Below are 20,405 nucleotides of genomic sequence, written 5' to 3' on the forward strand. Positions count from 1 at the left end.
CTTCTCGCTGTAGAATTTCCAGTCAGTCAACCTTCCTGTAGTTCTGGGCAATGTCCGTTTTATATTTTAGTTGTATTTTATTGAAATTGTTGTGTGCGGCTGCGGCTAGGTGTTCACCTGGGCGCAGCCATCTTGGATCTCCGAAAAGCATTTTTCTTAATTATCTTCTATTTTCATGAGCACAACTGTACATTCTTTTTTTTTTTGTCTTTGTATTTTCTTTATCTTACCCTGCCTCTACAAGATATGCAAACAATATAAAATTTTATATAAAACACCGTTTATCCTATCTAATATAAGAGTAATATGCAAATTGACCATCACTCCAACACACAAGATGGCTGCCCCCATGTGGTCAAAGATAGCCACCACATGATGGCCAGCAGGAGAGGGCAGTTGGGAGGGACCAGGCCTGCAAGAGAGGGCAATTGTGGATGATCAGGCATGCAAGGAAGGGCAGTTGGGGGCAATCAAGGATGCAGGGGAGGGCAGTTAGGGGTGACCAGGCCAGCAGAGGAGGGAAGTTGGGGTTGACCGGGCCTACAGGGAAGGGCAGTTGGGAGAGACCAGGCCTGTAGGGGAGGGCAGTTAGGGGCAATCAGGCTGATAGGGGAGTAGTTAGGGGGTGATCAGGCTGGCATGCAGAAGCCGTTAGGGGCAATCAGGAAGGCAGGTGAGCAGTTGGGAGCCAGCAGTCCTGGATTGTGAGAGAGCTGACTGGGATCGGGTCTAAACGGGCAGTTGGACATCCCTGAAGAGGTCCCAGATTAGAGAGGGTGCAGGCTGGGCTGAGGGACACACCCCCCATGTGCACGAATTTCGTGCACTGGGCCTCTAGTTCTTTATAATAATACAAAACTTAATACTGCTTTAACTTTTGTAGGCATTGGAATTAATAAGCAGACCATTGGAAAACTGTTACAGCCATCTTGTTCAAGAATTCACCAAGGGAATCCAAACTTTGTTTCTCTCATTGATTGGTTTGAAGGTATATTTTAATATTTTAAAATCTTTTTGCTGTTACCTAAGATAATATAGATTAAATAGTTATGAAAACTGTAAAGTATGAAAAAAATGTTAACTTTAATTTGATGTGGAAAAGAACAGTTTGTTACCTGAGAGATCTGAATCTGGATTTATATGTGCATTTTAATCTTTGAGTTATAAGAAATATGAGAAATCAACATCATAACTGGGCATCAGTTATAAGTATTAGAGTTTGGTGGATACTATGGATACACAAATTGCTGTGAAGAATCACATCCTGATATGGAATAATTCAATATTTCTGCCCTTAAGAATAAGGTTCACCTATAGTCCTGTGACCATCCTAGGTATTTTAAACATTTATGAGATAACTATAGCCTTTATCAGGTATAAAATTAAAAAACATTAAAAAAAAAAAAAAGGCATGACAGGAAAATACTCTTTTACTAAGATTAGAAATTAGCTCTCTTTTTAAAGCTTACTCCTGAGTTAAACTTCCTTTTTAGAATTATTCTTAAGTAAATTTTAACTTTGTGCCCAATGTTACTCCGCCACAAAGTGGCAAAGTCTAGGTTTGAATTCATCTTTGTCTAAATACAAAACCAGTGCTCTTAACCTTTCATGCAGTCTGTAGTCCCCACAACTTTGTCTGGTTAACTCCCTCCCAGCCTTCAGAGTTTCACTTAACCAGCGCTTCCTCAAGAAAGCCTCCCTGTGCCACTGAATCCAGTCAGTCTTGTGCACTCCATGGAACCACACACTGTACCCCCACTGGAATGTAAGCCCTGTGAGAGCAGGGTCCGCATTTACTTTCATGTCACTGAATCTCAGTGCCTGACACAGTACCTGGCATATGGGTGTGTGTCAGTAAATGCTTGGATTCATTAATGGATAGACTTTGGAATTGGTATGGTTGAACTTCCAGGTTGTAGCAACAGTGGAGAATCCAGCTTTGAGAGGCTGTGGAGGCCAGAGGCAGAGGCTAGCCCAGTGGGTTTAAATCACTATGTCTAAAGAGTTTTCACAGAGGGGTAGAAAGTGAACATGGTGGTAGCTAGAAGGGTCAAATAAATGTTATTTTTTTAAATCCCCAGTGTTAACTGTAATTAACCAAGTAGAAAACAATATAGAAACTAAGTTTGTTGATAATCTACAAACTGAGTATCAGTTCTAGAATAGAATATCTTAAAAGTGCAACTTTAGCCTAATTGAATACTATATTAAGAGAAGGAATAAGAAATGTCAGTGTTCCATAATATTTTTTATTATCCCTTATATTAGTTTAATATGAAATGACTACTTAAATTTTTCATTTGAAATATTATCAGAATTGTGAGAGGGAAACATGCTTATTGACTGACTATATTTTAGTATAACATGCTGATAACATTGAAATTGCCTAATATAAAATTACCCTGCTAGCGGTTCTCAACCTGTAGAGCCTAAGACCATCGGAAAGCACAGATATTTACATTACGATTCATTAACAGTAGCAAAATTACAGTTATTAAGTAGCAACGAAAATAATTTTATGGTTGGGGGTCACCACAACATGAGGAACTATATTAAAGGGTCGCAGCATTAGAAAGATTGAGAACCACTGCTAACTGAAGAAAAAGTACATATTTGAGGGGAAAATTTAACACACCCTTCTGTAACAGGGTAAATGTATATAAGTCTGCCTAAAACTACAACACAAAGAAGAAAAAAGTCAGGAGTTTAAAAAAGGACAGTCATTTGCTTTTGTTTTTAAAAATTCATTTATTCACATTTATGCTTTAATTCAGATTCGTTCATTCAACAAATAAACTTACTGAGTACCTATCATCTTTCAGGTATAGCTATAGATGCTGAAATTAGAACAGTTACCAAAACACAAAAATCCCTGCCTTCATGAAGCATACATTGGAGAGACACCTTGTATCAATCAGTATAAGAAACTAAAGATGCTGTGAAGAAATTACTGCTGGAAGGAAAGGCCCAAAGACACGAATTTTATGCAAAGCAACAATGTTTAGAGGGGATATAAGAGAGTCTTTCACAAATGATGAACTTCCCCTCTTGGAATCTATTAGATTGTTCAGAATCATGGAGGGGTTGAGGACAAATATGTAATACCTTAATCAATTAAAAAAAAAATTTTAAAGAAATATTGATGAGAACATTAATGAATGAATTTTTTTTTTTTTTCTGAAGCCCTGTAGGAAAAAAGGGGGGCAGGATTTTTATCAATATACAAGCAAATAAAAGAAAAAATTAAAATTTAAAAAAAAAGCCCCTAACTGCTCTCCCTTGCCAGCCTGATTCTGCTGGCCTATTTCCCCCCCACCCCCCAATTGTCCTCCCCTGCAGGCCTGGTCTCCCCCCCCCCCCCTCAACTGCCCTTCCTTGTAGGCCTAGCTCCCCCCCAATTGCCCTCCCCTACAGCCCTGGTCCCCTTCAACTGTCCTCCCCTGCAGGCCTGGGTCCTCCTCAACTGTCCTTACCTGCAGGCTCAGTCACCCCTAACTGTCCTCATCTGCAGGCCCAGTCACCCCTAAATTTCCTCCCCTACAGGGCTGATCATCCCCAAATGCCCTCCCCTGCTGGCCTGATCACCCACAACTACCCTCCCCTGCCAGCCATCTTTTGGAGGCCATCTTGTGTCCAGATGGAGGCGACCATCTTTGACCACATGGGAGCAGCCATCTTGTGTGTTGGAGTGATGGTCAATTTGCATATTTTATTAGATACCATGTTTCCCCGAAAATAAGACCTAGCGCATGGAAAGATAGACATCCCCTGAAAATAAGATCTAGCGCAACTTTGGGAGAAAAAATTAATATAAGACACTGCCTTATTTTCGGGGAAACAGGGTAGTCTAATTCAGTCAACTATACAACTAATTAACAAGTGAAGGGTTAAGTTTTACTGATGATTGCCATTAAAAGTTTTAAATAGTATATAAAAGGAGAAGAGAGAAAAAGACAAGAAAAGAATTTAGAAATGAGACAAAAACATGTGGGAAACTATTTATTTTTAGGTAATATACAGGGAAAATATTGCCTGATCTTGTTTCAGTAGAGACTTTTAATACAACTTTTAGATTGTTTTCACAGGTGGCTGAAAAGGAGTGATGTGAGGATTTCTGAAAAAAGGTAGAGTGGGAATTAGTGATTATTGGTTGAGGAATAAACAGATCACAGCTTTGGAGATACTGTGAAAAATTATTCAAAAAAACCTGAGAAGGGTGTGTGTGTGTGTGTGTGTGTGTGTGTGTGTGTGTAGATGATTTCATAACAAGTCTGAATATAATAATTGTCTTCTTCCTTAAAATGTTTTCTCTTGTTAATTTTAAAATGCCGTTATAAAATTATCTTTATATGTGCAACTATGTAGATTTTATACTAATTTTTTATTTATCTTTGAAGTATAGAAATGAATTATCATCTTAATTAGAGTATATTCAAAATGATGTCTTGAATTAAGGAAAATGCTCCAGTGATATCCTGTATTATTTCAGATTGCAACACATCTTGGTGACATATATCACTTTATGAGTGGTACACTTTTTGGTGTTCAGCAAAAGATTTTGTTGAAAGAAAAAAGTCTCTGGGAAATAACTGTTGAATCACTTAAATACCTGACAGAAAAAGGACTCCTCCAAAATGACACCATTTTGACAGAAAAAGGACTTACACAAAAAGATTCTAGTTATAAGTCCGAAGAATGGTTCCAGTATAGTTTTCATATTACAAAGTTGGGAAGAGCTTCTTTTAAAGGTAATAGTTTACCTAAATTTTTAAAAAATCTTACTTTACCAAAATCTGAGGAAATGCATTGGAAAAAGTAGACATTATTCTGTTACTTTAAATTAGATTTGTAATTTCATACTGACATTAATCTTACAAACTTTAAAAAGTTGAAAAATGTTTTAAATTACAAGTAATTTAGGATACTGCAGAAGTATATAGACAAAAAGATGTTCATCCCTTTTTTACACGTCCCTTCCCCGGCAATCACACAGATATTAATATCCTACCAAGAATAACAAATTGGTGTATATCTTTCAAACAGTTTCTGTATATTTCATTTCAATGCATAATACATAGATATATACAGGTTAAAGATTTGTTTAAACTTTTGTTTTTAAATAATATATTATCTTAGAAATTGTTGCATGATAGTGGTTAGTTTCTTTCTTAATGTCCACTACATAATTTACTTAATGAAAAATAATATATGGCTGTTGTTAAAGGAAAATCCCATATTCCTGTCCCATTTCCACTCTTCCAGTGGCTGCCTCAGTTAACAATTGCAAATATTTTTATGTGTATGTATGCATATATGTATGTGCATTTATATGTCTTTATGTATATATATATACACATATGCATACATGTATATGCACATGGTTTATTTTTTTAATGGAATCATAGGATATGTTTTAGCAGCTTGCTTTTCTTACAAAATATCATTCACATCTTTTTGTTGTTGTTCTCACTCAAGGACACGTAGAGAGAAAAGAATAAGGTGGAGAGAGATGGAAAAACATCTATTGGTTGCCTCCAATATACCTCCTGATTGATCAGGGATCAAACTTGCAACTTAGGGGTGTGCCTTGACCAAGAATCTAACCTGCCACCTTCTGGTGTATGGGACCATGTTCCAATCAGTTAAGCCAACCAGCCAGGGCTATCATGAACATAATAAGTTAATACCTTTAAATTTACTTTTTTACTTTGACTACTTTAGACATCTGTTGTAGGAAGGCCATAATTTGTTTACCCATTCCCCTATTGATGAACATTTACACAGTTTCTGAGTTTTTTAAATTATAAACAAGATTGCATAGACATCTATATTCATGTATTTTTCGGTATATGGAGAAATGTTCTGGGTTACATTCCCAAAAATAGAGTAGTTGGATTAAAAAGTATATGCTTATTAAATGTTGGTGTATACTATCAAAATGATTTCTAAAATAGCCATGCTAAATTACATAATAAGAGATTTTGAATGCCGTTTGCTCTATTTAGGTAACTTCTAAACAAGATTTTCTTTAAAATTGCTTCTTTCCTTTTTTGGTAATTATGAACGAGGAAATACTTGTGTTTTTTAGGAACTATAGATTTGGCTTATTGTGACATTCTCTACAGAGATTTGCAGAAAGGTCTTGAAGGCCTTGTGCTTGAAAGCCTTCTTCATCTAATTTACCTAACCACTCCCTATGATATCGCTTCTCAGTGTGACCCTGATTGGATGATATATTTTAAACAGGTGAGCATATAAGGTTCTTCAGTATAGGTTACTTAGTTTATTATGATAATGGTTTTTATCAAGTAGTTACTCACTTTTTCTGTTAAAATATGTTTTAAATTGGGCCTTTCTTTCGTTTAAAAAAAATAGTAATATGACAATAGCATTTTTGGTTTATTTAACTTAAATATTATTACTCTTCTGTTAAATATAAACATGTCATTATCAAAAAAAATAAAAGTGTGGAAAAAGATAGTTACTCCCCCAAAGATAGCTACTCTTCTGACTTGTTGACTACAGCATGTTATTTTATAACTAGTGGCCCAGTGCACTATTTTATGCACATTGAAAGGAAATTAATTAGAAGAAATATTTTAATATCGCTATTCGCCTTTTCTCTGTAATAGAAGTGTCAAATTCACGATCGACCATGACAGGTCAAAACACACTTGTGCAATTAACACCAGTGAGAGCTTTATATGTATGGTGCATGCCCGAGTCAACTTAGCATTTTATAGGTGTAGAATAAACTTGCTTAATTAGACCTGCTTTCTGATGTAGCTAAACTTTTTCCAGCCCTGTGAAGCACCCCAACTTCCCTTTCAGGTAATTGTTAGGAACACAGCACTAAATATCAACTCGAAGCAGATTATTGTTGTAAATCATGCAGGGAGGATAAAGGGTAAAATATTTAACTACAACAGTGTTTGATTATATTCTGCACAGTGAGAAAACCTAAAGTCATTATCAAGGTCCACCATTCCTTCTTTTCAATTGAGTCAATTTTAAGCTTCCTAAATCTCTGTTTTCCAGTTAATGAAAAGAAAATAGGATTCTATCGAGTTTCCTATCTATCTACTCCAGGTCTTCTGTGAGGATAAATGAGATGAGGCACAGGAAATGCTTCACAGACATTTGGTTTAAATGTAAAATATTTGCACCTGGCTATAAAGCAAGTCATGTTTCTGGGCTGAAGAACCTGCAAGGAGGCTAGTTGCTAGGGAGAGGAAGCCAGGCATTGCTATGACACGTCATTACCTGGTGCCCACAGCCACCATTTCCAGACCACATTTTGTGCCATGGGGTCTTGGCAGCATTGGCTACAATTTGTAGGGTTGTTGCTCCAGGATGCTGGCAGGGCCTGTGTCCACTTGGGGGAAGCCAAGTGTTGCTTTCTGGACGCCAAGTTAATGATGCTGTTTGTAAATGGCCAGTGCGCATCATGGTAGCTCCTGCATTGAGCGACTGCCCCCCTGGTGGTCAGTGTGCATATTAGTTACCAGTCAGACGGACACTTAGTATATTAGCCTTTTATATGTATAGATGTCTGGAATCCAAAGGAAACCATGAAGACCATCTCTGATGATTGAGAGTTTAGTTACCTGAAAGCTCTGTCAGAGCTAAGCATAATATATCAGACCCAGTACTATTGGTAACTGAGAAGGAATATCAGTTTTATGGATATATGTTTTGTGGACCTGACCCTATTTATTACAAAAGCAAGTGGTAGAGTATAATCTATTATGATTTTATTGTAAACAGGATAGATGCATGAACACATATTAGGCAGAAGTGGTACATGGCTTTTAATTGCAAGAAATTAACTTTCTTTTTATTGTCATATTTTAAAATTATTCCTGTAAGTTTTCTTAGCTGGTAGTATATAATGCAGTTACTTTCAAAAGCTTTCCCTCTTCTCCTAACCACCCTTTCAATATTACATAATACTTGTGACCATGACTTAAAGTAATTCTACTAAAATATGCTATAGCCCTGGCCGGTTTGGGTCAGGATAGAGTGGATAGAGTGTCGGCCTGTGGACTGAAGGGTCTCAAGTTCAATTCCAGTCAAGGGCACATTCACAGCCGGGGGCGTGCAGGAGGCAGCGGATCCATGATTCTTCCTCACTGTTGACCGATCTCTCTCTCTCTCTGAAATCAATAAAAATATATTTAAAATATACTACATTCTAATAATATTTTTAAGTTTGTAGTATTTGTACATAAAATGTGTTACTTTTTCATATCCTTTAAAAACAAGAAAATGTGATATCATAGAAAAGACTGGATTTGGTTCAAATGGCATTTTTTAAAAGTATAATTAGATTTTTCTATATAATGACTATTTTTTAAAAATGTAGTTTAACCAGCTCAGTCCAGCAGAACAAAACGTGGCTGCTCTTGTCGGAGTCTCTGAAAACTATATTGGGAAGAAAGCATCAGGTCAAGCTATCAAGAAGGTACCATAATCTTTTTTTCCTTCCTAAATAAGTTCATTTAACAAAATTATACATCTAACAAAATGTATCATCTCCCTTGTTGACTTGATCTTTTTGTTTCACTTCTTTTCTCTAAATTAAATTTCCACTTTCTTAGTTAAAACATCTAAGGACCAGAAACATAGTCATTTTTAAAAAACTATTTATTTGTTGGTGGTGTGATAGCCTATTTTTATACCTTTGAATTATAAAATACTCTGTCATACATAAGGCTATTATAGGGAAAGGTAAACCTTATTAATTTATATTTTTCCCAGGCTACTTACTGCTTACATTATAAAAAATTTAAAATATTTATTATTTTCATGATATTATGTAATCCTGAAATAAATTCAATTCTTGGGAGAAAATTTGTTTTTTAGAAACTTTTATTAGGCATTCTACTTGTTACCAGAGATTCTGAGATAGGACAGGTTTAGGGTTTTTGTTGTTTTTGTTGATTTTGTTGTTTGTTGTCTACAAAGAACTTCCAAACTAATATTTGACATACATAAAACATTCTAAAAGGTTGGATATCATTTGTTTGATATTTTATATTTTGGGGTTTTAAAGTTCAGTCAACAAGCATGAAGCAAGTGTATAATGCATACACTAACTTTAAGAGAAGTGGAAAAAATTCTTTAACTAACATGCTTTAAAATTCCTTAAGTTAATATTATTTTCCACGTCATAAAATACACTTTATTCATTTTTAATTTTCTTTGATAATCCAAACTCCATTGAAACCTAATTATCTACCTACTATTTCCTCCTATGCTTTTATATTTATATGGATATTACTGATTTCATTTTGAAAAACAAAAGATGATGTTTACTCTCCTTTGACTTGAATGGTGCTACTGTCTCATGTATTGCTTATCATGATATTATAAGTAGATATTATAGTACTTCAATATTTATGTTGTCACAACATTTAGATTAAGTCTTTTACCTTACAAATGGCCCTGTTGTTTAGACCTTCAAAATGTTGGAATAAAAATATTTCTTAAAACAAACTTTTTATAACCAACTGCATAATATAAAATAAAAACAAAATTATATTTTAAAAATCATGTTAATTTGGAACATATTACCAAATAATAAACCTTTACAAAATTTTATTAGAATAATATGTCTTTTTAAACTTGCACCAAAATTTATTTTTGTTACATTTTATGAAATATAGTCAATAGCATGGTCGGTATGGCTCAGTGGTTGAGTGATGACCTATGAATCAGAAGGTCATGGTTTGATTCCCAGCCAGGGCACATTCCCGGGTTAAAGGCTCGATTTCTAGTATGGAGCATGCAGGAGGCAGTCGATCAATGATTCTCCCTCATTATTGATGTTTCTATCTCTCTCTCCCTTCCTCTCTGAAATCAATAAAAATGCATTAGAAAAAGGAAATACAGTCAGTAAACATTTATTCAATTAATAATTGTATATTTAAACTAGTATGGACAAGAATTTAATTACAAGTGGATTATTTAATATTTAATGTTTTGAAACTATCATTACTTATAGAGAACATGATTTTACTGAAAATCTATTAAATTGATTTCTCCACATTGAAAAAAAAAAAAAGCCCTCCTTTTCTTTAAACATTTCTTGTAAAAGAGCTTAGAATTGGAGCTAAGCATTTTATCTTGCCCTGTAATATAATTTTATCATTTTGCTTGACTTAAAAAATGCCTTTTGAACAAAATCTACATTGACTCAATTTTAATAATGAAGGTGCACCAGATTTGGAAAATTAAAAAATGATCTTTTTCTACTTTTATTCAACTTTTATTTCTATCATGTTTTTTAAGTGATTGATCCAGTATCAACATGCAGAATCTTAATTCATATATTCTTTAATATGTCAGTCTAGGTTTTCATCTCAAACATTCTATTCCTATAGTAGAGGATATAATTTTATATTTTATGACAATTTTTTCTCTTCCAAGTTCAATCTTATCCCCACTCTAATTTTACTACACACAAAAAATAGTCACAGGACGCCACAGTCAAAAGCAGGTACACAGAATAGAAATTGTCAACATTAGAGAGCATTTTTCTCTTTCAGTGTTTTAGCTTTGGAAACATTACTTACTTATCTTGTCCATGTGGAAAACATAGAATCTAATATTTACTTAGTTTACAATGTAGATAAGCTTATTAACATATTTATCTAGATAAATGCATTTGTCTAGTTTGCAATCACATTCACACATATATACAATCTATAAATACCACAGGAAATAAAAAGGTCTCCCCAGTTCCTCTCTTTCTATATTTTCCTAGGGCCGCTACCACAAATTAGCACACAGGAGGTGTCTTTTTTTAAAATTGAATTGATTGAGGTGACATTGGTTAGTAAAATTATATAGACTTCAGGTGTACAATTCTATTATACATCATCTGTATATTGTATTGTGTATTCACCACCCAAAGTCAAACTGGGTGTCTTAAAACAACAGAAGTTGATTCTCTCATAATAGTTCAGAGACCAAACGTCTGTAATTAAGAGGCTGGCAGGGTTGATTCCTTCTGGAGGCTCTGAGGAGGAAACCATCTTGCCTGTCTCCTAGTTTTCAGTGGTTGCTGGCAATCCTTGGTTTTTCTTTGGTTCCAATATTTGCCTCCAGCTTCACATGGCCTGCTTGTCTGTGTCACTCTGTGTCCTCTTTTCTATAAGGACAGTAGTTTTATATGTTGAACTTAAAAAATTTTTACTATAATTTGCTTTAACAAAAGGGCCCACTGTACATCCAAGATGATTTCCTCTCAAGATCCTTAACTAATTACAACTGCAAATATCCTTTCCCAGGAATAGTCACCTTCAAAGGTCCGAGTGTTAAGATCTGAGCATATCTTTTCTTGGTATGACACAACTCAGCCTCTACACTCCCTATAGAAAGAAGTTTAATTAAATTGGAAACAATTTGGCATTTTTTTATACTTAAAAAAAATGATTATTTGAATTATTAATAATCTAAGTTACGTATGTTAGAAGTTAGTTTTATTTCTTTGAATTATTCTATCATTATCTTAGCTCTCCTGTCCGTAGCACAATTTCATTCAATTTACCTTTGTCCAATTTGAATATAATGTACATTTTTAGCAGGTTCAGTATATAAATGTATTTGATTGTGTCTTTCTAGACGGTGGACAAGGACATAGTGAACAGACTATACCTGTCTTTGGTTCTTTATGCCTTGCTCAAAGAGACCAGCATTTGGAGTGTGTCTGAAAAATTTAATATGCCGAGAGGATATATACAAAGTCTTCTCACTGCAGCTGCCACCTTCTCATGTTGTGTGTTACATTTCTGTGAGGTAATTCCATTAAATAGATGATAGATGCTTTGGGCATATTCTTATTTTAACTGTTACCAAACTCATAAACCAGTTAGTATTTTCTTTTAAAAAAATATTAACAGCTTTTTATTTATTTTTAACATATATTTTAATTGATTTTTTTACAGAGAAGAAGGGAGAGGGACAGAGAGTTAGAAACATCAGTGAGAGAGAAACATCGATCAGCTGCCCCCTACATGCAACCCACTGTGGATGTGCCCACAACCAAGGTATATGCCCTTGACCAAAATCAAACCTGGGCCAAGACCGGTTTGGCTCAATGGATAGAGCGTCGGCTTGGGGACTGAAGGGTCCCGAGTTCGATTCCGGTCAAGGGCATGTACCTTGGTTGCGGGCACATCCCCAGTAGGGGGTGTGCAAGAGGCAGCTGATCGATGACTCTCTTTCATTGATGTTTCTAACTCTCTATCTCTCTCCCTTCCTCTCTGTACAAAATCAATAAAAATATATTTAAAAAAAAAAAATCAAACCTGGGACCCCACAGGCCGATGCTCTATCCACTGAGCAAAACTGGTCGGGGCAGATATTATTTTCTTAACTTATTATTTTCTTGACTTATTTTGTTACAAAGCAGTCAGAATTTATTTAAAATATATTTTTGTTTTTATTTGCTTATTACAGAAATACTCTATACATACTTGTGATAAAGATACAAAAATGACAAAATCAGCCAAAACCAGTTTGGCTCAGTGGATGGAGTGTCGGCCTGTGGACTAAAGGGTCCCAGGTTCGATTCCTGTCAAAGGCATGTACTTTGGTTGCGGGCACATCCCTAGTGGGGGGCGTGCAGGAGGCAGCTAATGGATGTTTCTCTCTCATCAATGTTTCTAACTATCTCTCTCCCTTTCTCTCTGTAAAAAATCAATCAAATATATATATATTTTTTTTTAAATGACAAAATCAACTAGAGTATGTAATGAACAAGTAGAAAGCAAGTAGAATAGTTAGTTATCCTTATTCTTAGAACCAGCATTAATAGTTTCAAGTGTTTGGAATCAACTCTTAAAATGACATCTCTCCACTCATGTTGATTCTGTCTGAGGATCCTTCTCATGAGTGATACTCATGTGAAATGTTTGATTAGTATGTTTGACAGCTACTTTTAACTACTTGGTATCATGTTCCGTAGAGTGCCCCAGTAATTTACCATTCTCGCTTCCATTGTCAGGGAGCTACTTTAGTTTCTACAACAAATGCCCATTTTAAAAAGCAATTTAAGGAGAAAATTTTATTTTGGCCTGTGCATTTACGATGGATTTGTTTGTTTAAGATTTTACCAAAAGAAATTTTCAGAATTTCCTTAAATAACACAACAAAGCTTGCCAGACTTTTCTACTCAGATAATTTTTTGGACAAATTTATAATTTTAAGCCATTTTGCTGCATTTACATTTTTTATTGTTGGATAGCTGAATATCCTTTTCATATTTGTTTCTGTGCTCAATTTTTTAAATAATTTTCCCATAAGTTCTATTTTTAAACTTAAAATCAACTTCATTTTCCCTATCTGTATGTGTATATGGCAATTAATTCTGTCATATGTACTAAGGAGTAAACAATGTAAAATAATTGACTTTGGATTAAATGCTAACTATTTTAGTAAATTTATCTTTCTAAATATCTTCTACGTATACTGATCTTTTTAATACTAGCTTACATTTCCTAATCATGTGAGCCCCCTACTATGCAAACTGAACTTTGAAATGACTGACCAGATTTAAATTCTGTATATTTCTTTGTATTCTGCAGGAACTTGAGGAATTTTGGGTTTATAAAGCCCTTTTGGTAGAACTTACCAAGAAACTGACCTACTGTGTAAAGGCAGAACTAATCCCTCTCATGGAAGTGACTGGAGTTTTAAAGGTTAGTAACTTCCCACTTTCCCAGTTGAGATGATTTCAACTAACTGTGAAGTCTTGTCACAGGTAACTGACAACAACAAACAGCCTTAAGGCAATCTTTTTTTTTTTTTTTTTTAAGTAAATTGCTACTGTGGCTTTCTATTGTAGAAATCCCATTAATTCGGAAGCACAAATGTGAAAAGACAAATAACAGAAGGGATAAGAAGAAACTCTTAAAGCATATGTGTGTTTATCCTTAGCGTCTTCCTTCCTCCACTCCAGTGGAGAATTACCTTCTGTCGGTTTAGACTCTGTGCTTATCTAGGGTAGTGGTGATTCAGTACTAACAAGGCTCATTTACGGTTTTGTAGAGAGTGAGAAGAAAGTATTCTCTGCTGGTTTTTCAGCTTTCTGTTTTGACCAGCCCTTAATTTAAGTTTATTCTCTGATATTCAGTTCTTGGATTAGAGGAGCTCTACTGCTTGGGAATAGACCCCACCACACCCCAGCACACCCAACCTCTATAATTCCCCGAGTTGGTACACTTTAAGGATATTAGACTAGAACATTTGTTTGGTGTCTGAAATAATGGCCCTAGCCTAAGTGCCATAATGGATTTCTCATTGCTGATTGCAACACATATCAGATGACTTATGCTGCACAGAAGGCTATCTTGCAGACACATTGGAACCATTCAAATACATCTTTGAACACAATACAAAATTCCTCTGGATTCTGATGTGTTATCTCTTCATTCTTACTTTATTTATTTTAGTATGTTTAGTATATATATATATATATATATATATATATATATATAGATAGATATATTTGCATATACAATTTTTCCTTTTAATAAGACATTTAATTATTTTTTTCTAAATCCCAAATTTTGAGCCTACTGATTTTTGTAATATTTTTCAGGGTCGAGCAAAACAGTTATACAATGCAGGTTATAAAAGTCTAGCACACTTAGCTAATGCAAATCCTGAAGTGCTAATAAAGACAATTGATCATTTATCAAGACGCCAGGCCAAGCAAATTGTTTCATCAGCAAAGGTAAGCAAACCATTTTTTAACCTTTATAATGTTTTGTGGTATTATCTCCTTATATCTGAGACATGAAAAAACACACATATTTAACAATAGATACAAAAGTATAAATTCATAATATGTGGGTAAAAATAGTGCATTTGTTATGATCAAGACTTGCAATAAAGAGAAAAATTACTTTCTAAAAACTGACAGTTTCAAGAGTTCACTGAAGTACAAGGAAGCCTAGAACTCATGGAATTCGGCCTCCTTACAACCTTTTCGCATAAGTCCTTTCCTCAGCACTCTCAACATTTGGTCCTCCCACCTTTGAAAAACCTTCACTGACAAGGAGCTTACAACCTCAAAAATAACATAGTTCTATATTTGGTCACTCTTAGCATAACAAAAAGCATCCCATTATAATGAGGCTCAATTTTGTCTTCTTAAAATGTTGACCATTGCACTGTAATACTACTATCTGGAACTATTCTGTTCCTTTATTCTTTTTTTTTTTTTTTTTTAAATATACACATTTTATTGATGTTTTACAGAGAGAAAGGGAGAGGGATAGAGAGCTAGAAACATCGATGAGAGAAACATCAACCAGCTGCCTCCTGCACACACCCCACTGGGGATGTGCCTGCAACCAATGTACATGCCCTTGACTAGAATCGAACCTGGGACCCCTCAGTCTGTAGACCGACGCTCTATCCACTGAACCAAACCAGTTAGGGCAATTCCTTTATTCTTATAGTAGTGTCCACATATTGAAAAACAGTTCTCACTGCCAACAAGGGTTTCTCTTTTCTGTTTCTTTCATTTGCATTAAATAATCTATTGTTGTCCTACTTACCCTTCACTAGATGCAATCATATGTATTATTACCCTTCTGTTCAATGTGGGTGAAGCCATTCCACAGCAATTTGGTTTTTTTCCCCTCCTGATTTTATTTTTTTTTAAATATATTTTATTGATTTTTTACAGAGAGGAAGGGAAAGGGATAGAGAGCTAGTAACATCGATGAGAGAGAAACATCGACCAGCTGCCTCCTGCACACCCCCCACTGGGGATGTGCCTGCAACCAATATACATGCCCTTGACCGGAATCACACCTGGGAGCCCTTAGTCTGCAGAGCCAAACTGGTTTCAGCCCCCTCCTGATTTTGACTGTAGTTCCATTCTTATAGACTAAAATTGCTTGGCTTTAAAAAACAAAACAAAAACAAAAAAAAACAAACATCATTATTACAATATGGTCATATACAGATCTGAATGAGCTAACAGTAAATTTCTATCTTTTTTTAATTGGTGCTCACATTGTTTATATTACCTTCTTTGATCTTTACAATTGTCCTGTGAGGTGTACAGAGTTGGTGTTACCTTCAATTTTACAACACTAAAACTCACCTTTTCCATTAGATTAGAAACTTTTGGGATTGGTAGGGATGGAGTTATAGTCATTTCCATTGCAATGGCAGCTAGCATAGTACTCAGCCTAGAGTAGGTGTTTAATATATCTTATATAATAAAGAACTAATATGCAAATGGTAGTTGCGCCCTTGCACCCTCAGGCCCTCACGCCGGGGCCAGGGGACCTGAGTCTGGCCTCTTGCCCCAGCACCTGGACTGGGGCACCTGAGGCTGCCTCCTGCTGCCCTGTGGGAGAGAGGAGAAAGAGGGTGGAGCTGGCCGGGTCTGGGTCTCCTACGATTTCAATTTCGAGGTGCATGCAGGTGTGTAGGGACTTGACTCTGAGTCCGTGGCGTGGCCCAGGCTTGACAGAGGAAGATTTTCATATACATTTTACTAATTTTCTTTCATCTCTGACACTTCTATTATAGAGAAAAGGCCAGTAGCAATATTAAAATATTTCCTCTAATTCGTTCCCTTTTAATGTGCATGAATTTCATGCACTGGGCCACTAGTATTTGAATAAATAAATGAGATTTAAAGAAATTAAGTTATTTACCCAAGGAAGTATAGCTCAATAAGTAGTAGAGCCAGGACTGTGGAATTAGACTGTATATCATTAGGGATACAAATGGAGCGATAGTAAAAATTGCCAAAAACAGTTATTTCAAACTTTAAAAGTTTATTAGACAAATTCAAGCATAAGTAATTTATAGCTATTATGGGAATCAGTGTCGTATCCAGGGATCCTAATTCTGTCACATTCTCAATACATGGCTTCTACCTTATGGACTAAGATGCATGCTCTGGTTCTCACCACTTCTTTCACTTTCCAGACAGTTTGAAAGAGAAAAATAGATATTCTTTGCAGGATTTTGAGCAGAGGAGAAGGTCAGCAGTTGAAATAGGAGAGTAAGGATGGAGATGAGGAAACTAGTTAGGATTATTTTGAGATTATGCCATTTTTCGATAACTGGTGGATTTTTTTAACCATGGGTAATTTGAAGTTGATGGTATTCTCTGTAATTCTAATGACACTGACACAAGTTTTGTGTGGTTTACTTGTTGATTTGTATAGTTTTTAGAGGATGTGTTGGGAGATTCATTTCACATGGTCACCCCTGCCTTAGCTGCTGGAAAGCTTACCTAATTACATTTTAGTCTTTTTTATATATGATGCTGTGTAATGCTTATGTCAAATTGGTAGAGAGTTTTTCACTTTCACTTTGCATCATATGACTTTATTTCCCCTCTATGTGACTTGGCTAAACTTTTTATTACAATACTTTATAACAGAAGTAGGACAAATACTTTACTACAATATACACAAAAGCCAGCTACAACAAATACCAACATTTTACTGCTGGTTTCTAAAAGAAAGAGAAAGTTATTACTTGTTAAATATTCATTTACCTCTACTATGCTCCATGTTTGGAAATGTTTCTCTTATTATGTTTCTTTCAAAATTAACCATATTAATTTTAGAAACTTGAATAAAATTTTTCTTTGAAAAAGTGATAGGTTTTTAAAAGCATACTAAATTTTGAGGAGTAATAAAATGCATTATGAAGGAGAACATTTTCAAGAGCTAATTAAATTTTTGCAAAATTGTCTTAGATTTTATAGATTAAAAGTTAATTTTTAAGTGGCTGAATCTTCAATAAAACAAATCATGTTTTAGAGCTCCTTTATTTTTGGTATATCAAATGGAGTAATCAGCTAAAATGGCTTTAACTAAATGTTTCAGCTTCACTTACTATAATCACTTCTTCTTAAGTGGCCATTTTTCCATCTCATATTAGTTTTAATATCTAGATTGCTGATGTGTAAGAATTCAAGCAATAAAAATGGTAGAATTTCTCTAGCATTGAATATTTTGTCCCATGTCCTAATGTTTTTATTGTAGATGCTGTTGAATGAAAAAGCAGAAGCTTTGCAAGAAGAAGTAGAAGAGCTATTGAGATTACCTGCTGATTTCCCTCCTGTTGAAAAGGCATGAAGTGTCTGATGAGCATTGTCAAATATGAATGACTTCTCTTTTTTTGAATTATTTCTTGTATATATGTTTTATTAAAAATTCCTTATTATTTATACATGAAAAGATACGTTTTAAGTATACATTCAGAACTATGGATCATGTTTGGATATATCTCTCACCCATAATTACAATAACCATTCTAATAATAATCCATCGTATTAAATACTTATACATTATTTCTGTGTTCAGAAATGAAATCCAACTTCCTCAACATCGCTGCAGCCTACCTTTGTAGCCAGGTCTTTCATCATTCTCTCATCCATTTCTTTCATCAAACTGGACAATTTGAAATTCCAGAATTTCCCCTGCGATTTCTAAAACCTTCATTTCCTGTTTTATTCCATTCTCGGTGCATAGAAAGTTATCTTTAAATGTACTGTATACTTCAAGCATGAACTGAAAATGCTTAAATACTGTTTTTTCTATAAAATTATTCTCATCCCCACCCCATACATGGGCTCTTCCCTTCCTGTAAGTATTGTGAGTCTCTCATTAATGCTCATGTATTTTTTTTAACACTTTTCCAACAAGTATTTATAATTATGATCTATTAATCTATGGTTCAGTATCCCAGTGGGATGTGCTCAGGTTCCCCTTCACTATCCCGGGAGAAGAGTAAAGACAGAGGAGAGTCAGGATGGGGCCAGTTCAGATCTTCCAAGGAAATGTGCCTTCTGCTCATTTTTTATTTTATTATTATTTTTTCTAAGAGTTTCTTTGGTCTTAATAGTTGGGAAGACAGTTATAAAATAAAATACACAACCCAGAGCCTTGTGACTTACTCAGATTGGCAACAAACACAAGGAAACAGAAATGTAAACAAACAGAGCTTCCACCAGGATGTGGACCGTTTGCCCACTTGAGACATCACCCCCTGTAGCGGTCATTGCCTTCTCACAGTGATGGAAGTGCAAGCAGTTCTGCCAATAGTTCCTGGCCTGATTCTGGTTGGGGAAGCAGCTATCAGAAGGAGCAGTCGGAATTTTGATTTTTGTCTTGATGTCTTCTGCCACATTGCTATTCCTAAAAAACACCCTGAAGCAGCTCACAGCTCAATGTGACCCTTAGCAAAGAACCACCATGTCTTTTTTTAATGATATTAGTTTCAAATCTACTAGAAAGCCAAGACTCTTTTTATTATCTTTGTACTAGAAGCCCTGTGCACAAAGGGGGGGTGAAGGGGAGCCAGCCCAGCCTGCACCCTCCAATGTGGAACCTCTCAAGGGATGTTCAACTGCCCATTTAGGCCTGATCCTACACAGGCGGTTGGACATCCCTCTCACAATCCAGGACTGCTGGCTCCCAACTGCTCGCCTCCTGCCTGTCTGATTGCCCCTAACAGTTTCTGCCTGCCAGCCTGATCACCCTAACCACTCCCTTGTCAGCCTGGTCAATGCCTAACTGCTCCCCTGCCAGCCCAATTGTCCCTAACTGTCCTCCCCTTCCAGCCTGGTTGCCCCAAGTGACATTCCCTGCAGGCCTGGTTACCCTTAACTGCCCTCCCCTGCAGGCCTGGTCACCCCTAACTACCCTTCGCTGCTGGCCTGATTGCCCCAACTGTTTTCCTCTGCAGGCCTGGGTTTCCCCCCAACTGCCCTCTGCAGGTCTGATTGCCCCCAACTGCCCTCCCCTGCCGGCCATCTTGTGGTGGCCATATTGTGTCCACATGGGGTGGCCATATTTGATCACATGGTGGCCATTTTGTGTTGAAGTGACAGTCAATTTGCATATTACTCTTTTATTAGATAGGATGGCACACAGCACATACAGAAATTCACTGGCAAAAGTAGGAACTTAAGTGAAAAATTAATACCACCCAAGTGAACAATTTAAAGATTCTCTTCAAGTACAACTTCAATATTGCCTCTCCCTTTTTCCTTTTCAGATTTATAGCTCAAATGTCAATGGCTGGTTATCTATGGGAGGAAAATGGTAATAACTAGCAATATTTATTAATACTGAACTGGCTTAGTTAAAGTCTTAACCTGTCTGAGAGATCCATTGGAAACTTTGCAAATAGATTCACACCCTAAGTTCTTTGTGCTTAATGTTTTAGACCATTATAATGTAGCAGTTATTTACCTAGTAATATCTGTGTGCCAGGCACTGTTATAGTGCTTTATGTAACTAATTCAATCCTACAGTATAAGACAATTACTATTATTATCCCCATTTAAAGTAAACTGAGACATGGAGTAAAGTAACTGCCCCAGGGATTAGTTGTAGGACAAGGATTCA

The 20,405-nt window shown here is 35.7% G+C and overlaps 1 protein-coding gene across 6 annotated transcripts in view; it reads left to right on the forward strand.

Moving 5' to 3' along the window:
* Positions 1-18,230, forward strand: part of HELQ (helicase, POLQ like) — a 41,102-nt gene extending 22,872 nt beyond the window's left edge. For 4 of the 6 annotated variants that reach the window (XM_036411924.2, XM_036411939.2, XM_036411985.2 and 1 more), the window contains 8 exons: positions 884-988; positions 4,490-4,748; positions 6,089-6,246; positions 8,366-8,464; positions 11,629-11,802; positions 13,593-13,706; positions 14,609-14,743; positions 18,036-18,230. In XM_036411924.2, coding sequence (XP_036267817.1) covers positions 884-988; positions 4,490-4,748; positions 6,089-6,246; positions 8,366-8,464; positions 11,629-11,802; positions 13,593-13,706; positions 14,609-14,743; positions 18,036-18,128 — 1,137 coding nt within the window. In that variant the 3' untranslated portion in view covers positions 18,129-18,230. Of the gene's footprint in view, positions 1-883; positions 989-4,489; positions 4,749-6,088; positions 6,247-8,365; positions 8,465-11,628; positions 11,803-13,592; positions 13,707-13,823; positions 13,884-14,608; positions 14,744-18,035 lie in introns of those variants that run through there. The other 2 variants (XM_036411949.2, XM_036411956.2) reach the window with 2 other exon arrangements.
* Positions 18,231-20,405: the final 2,175 nt, after the last annotated feature.

This window comes from Pipistrellus kuhlii, unplaced genomic scaffold, assembly GCF_014108245.1.
Source record: "Pipistrellus kuhlii isolate mPipKuh1 unplaced genomic scaffold, mPipKuh1.p scaffold_m20_p_1, whole genome shotgun sequence".
Taxonomy (NCBI): domain Eukaryota; kingdom Metazoa; phylum Chordata; class Mammalia; order Chiroptera; family Vespertilionidae; genus Pipistrellus; species Pipistrellus kuhlii.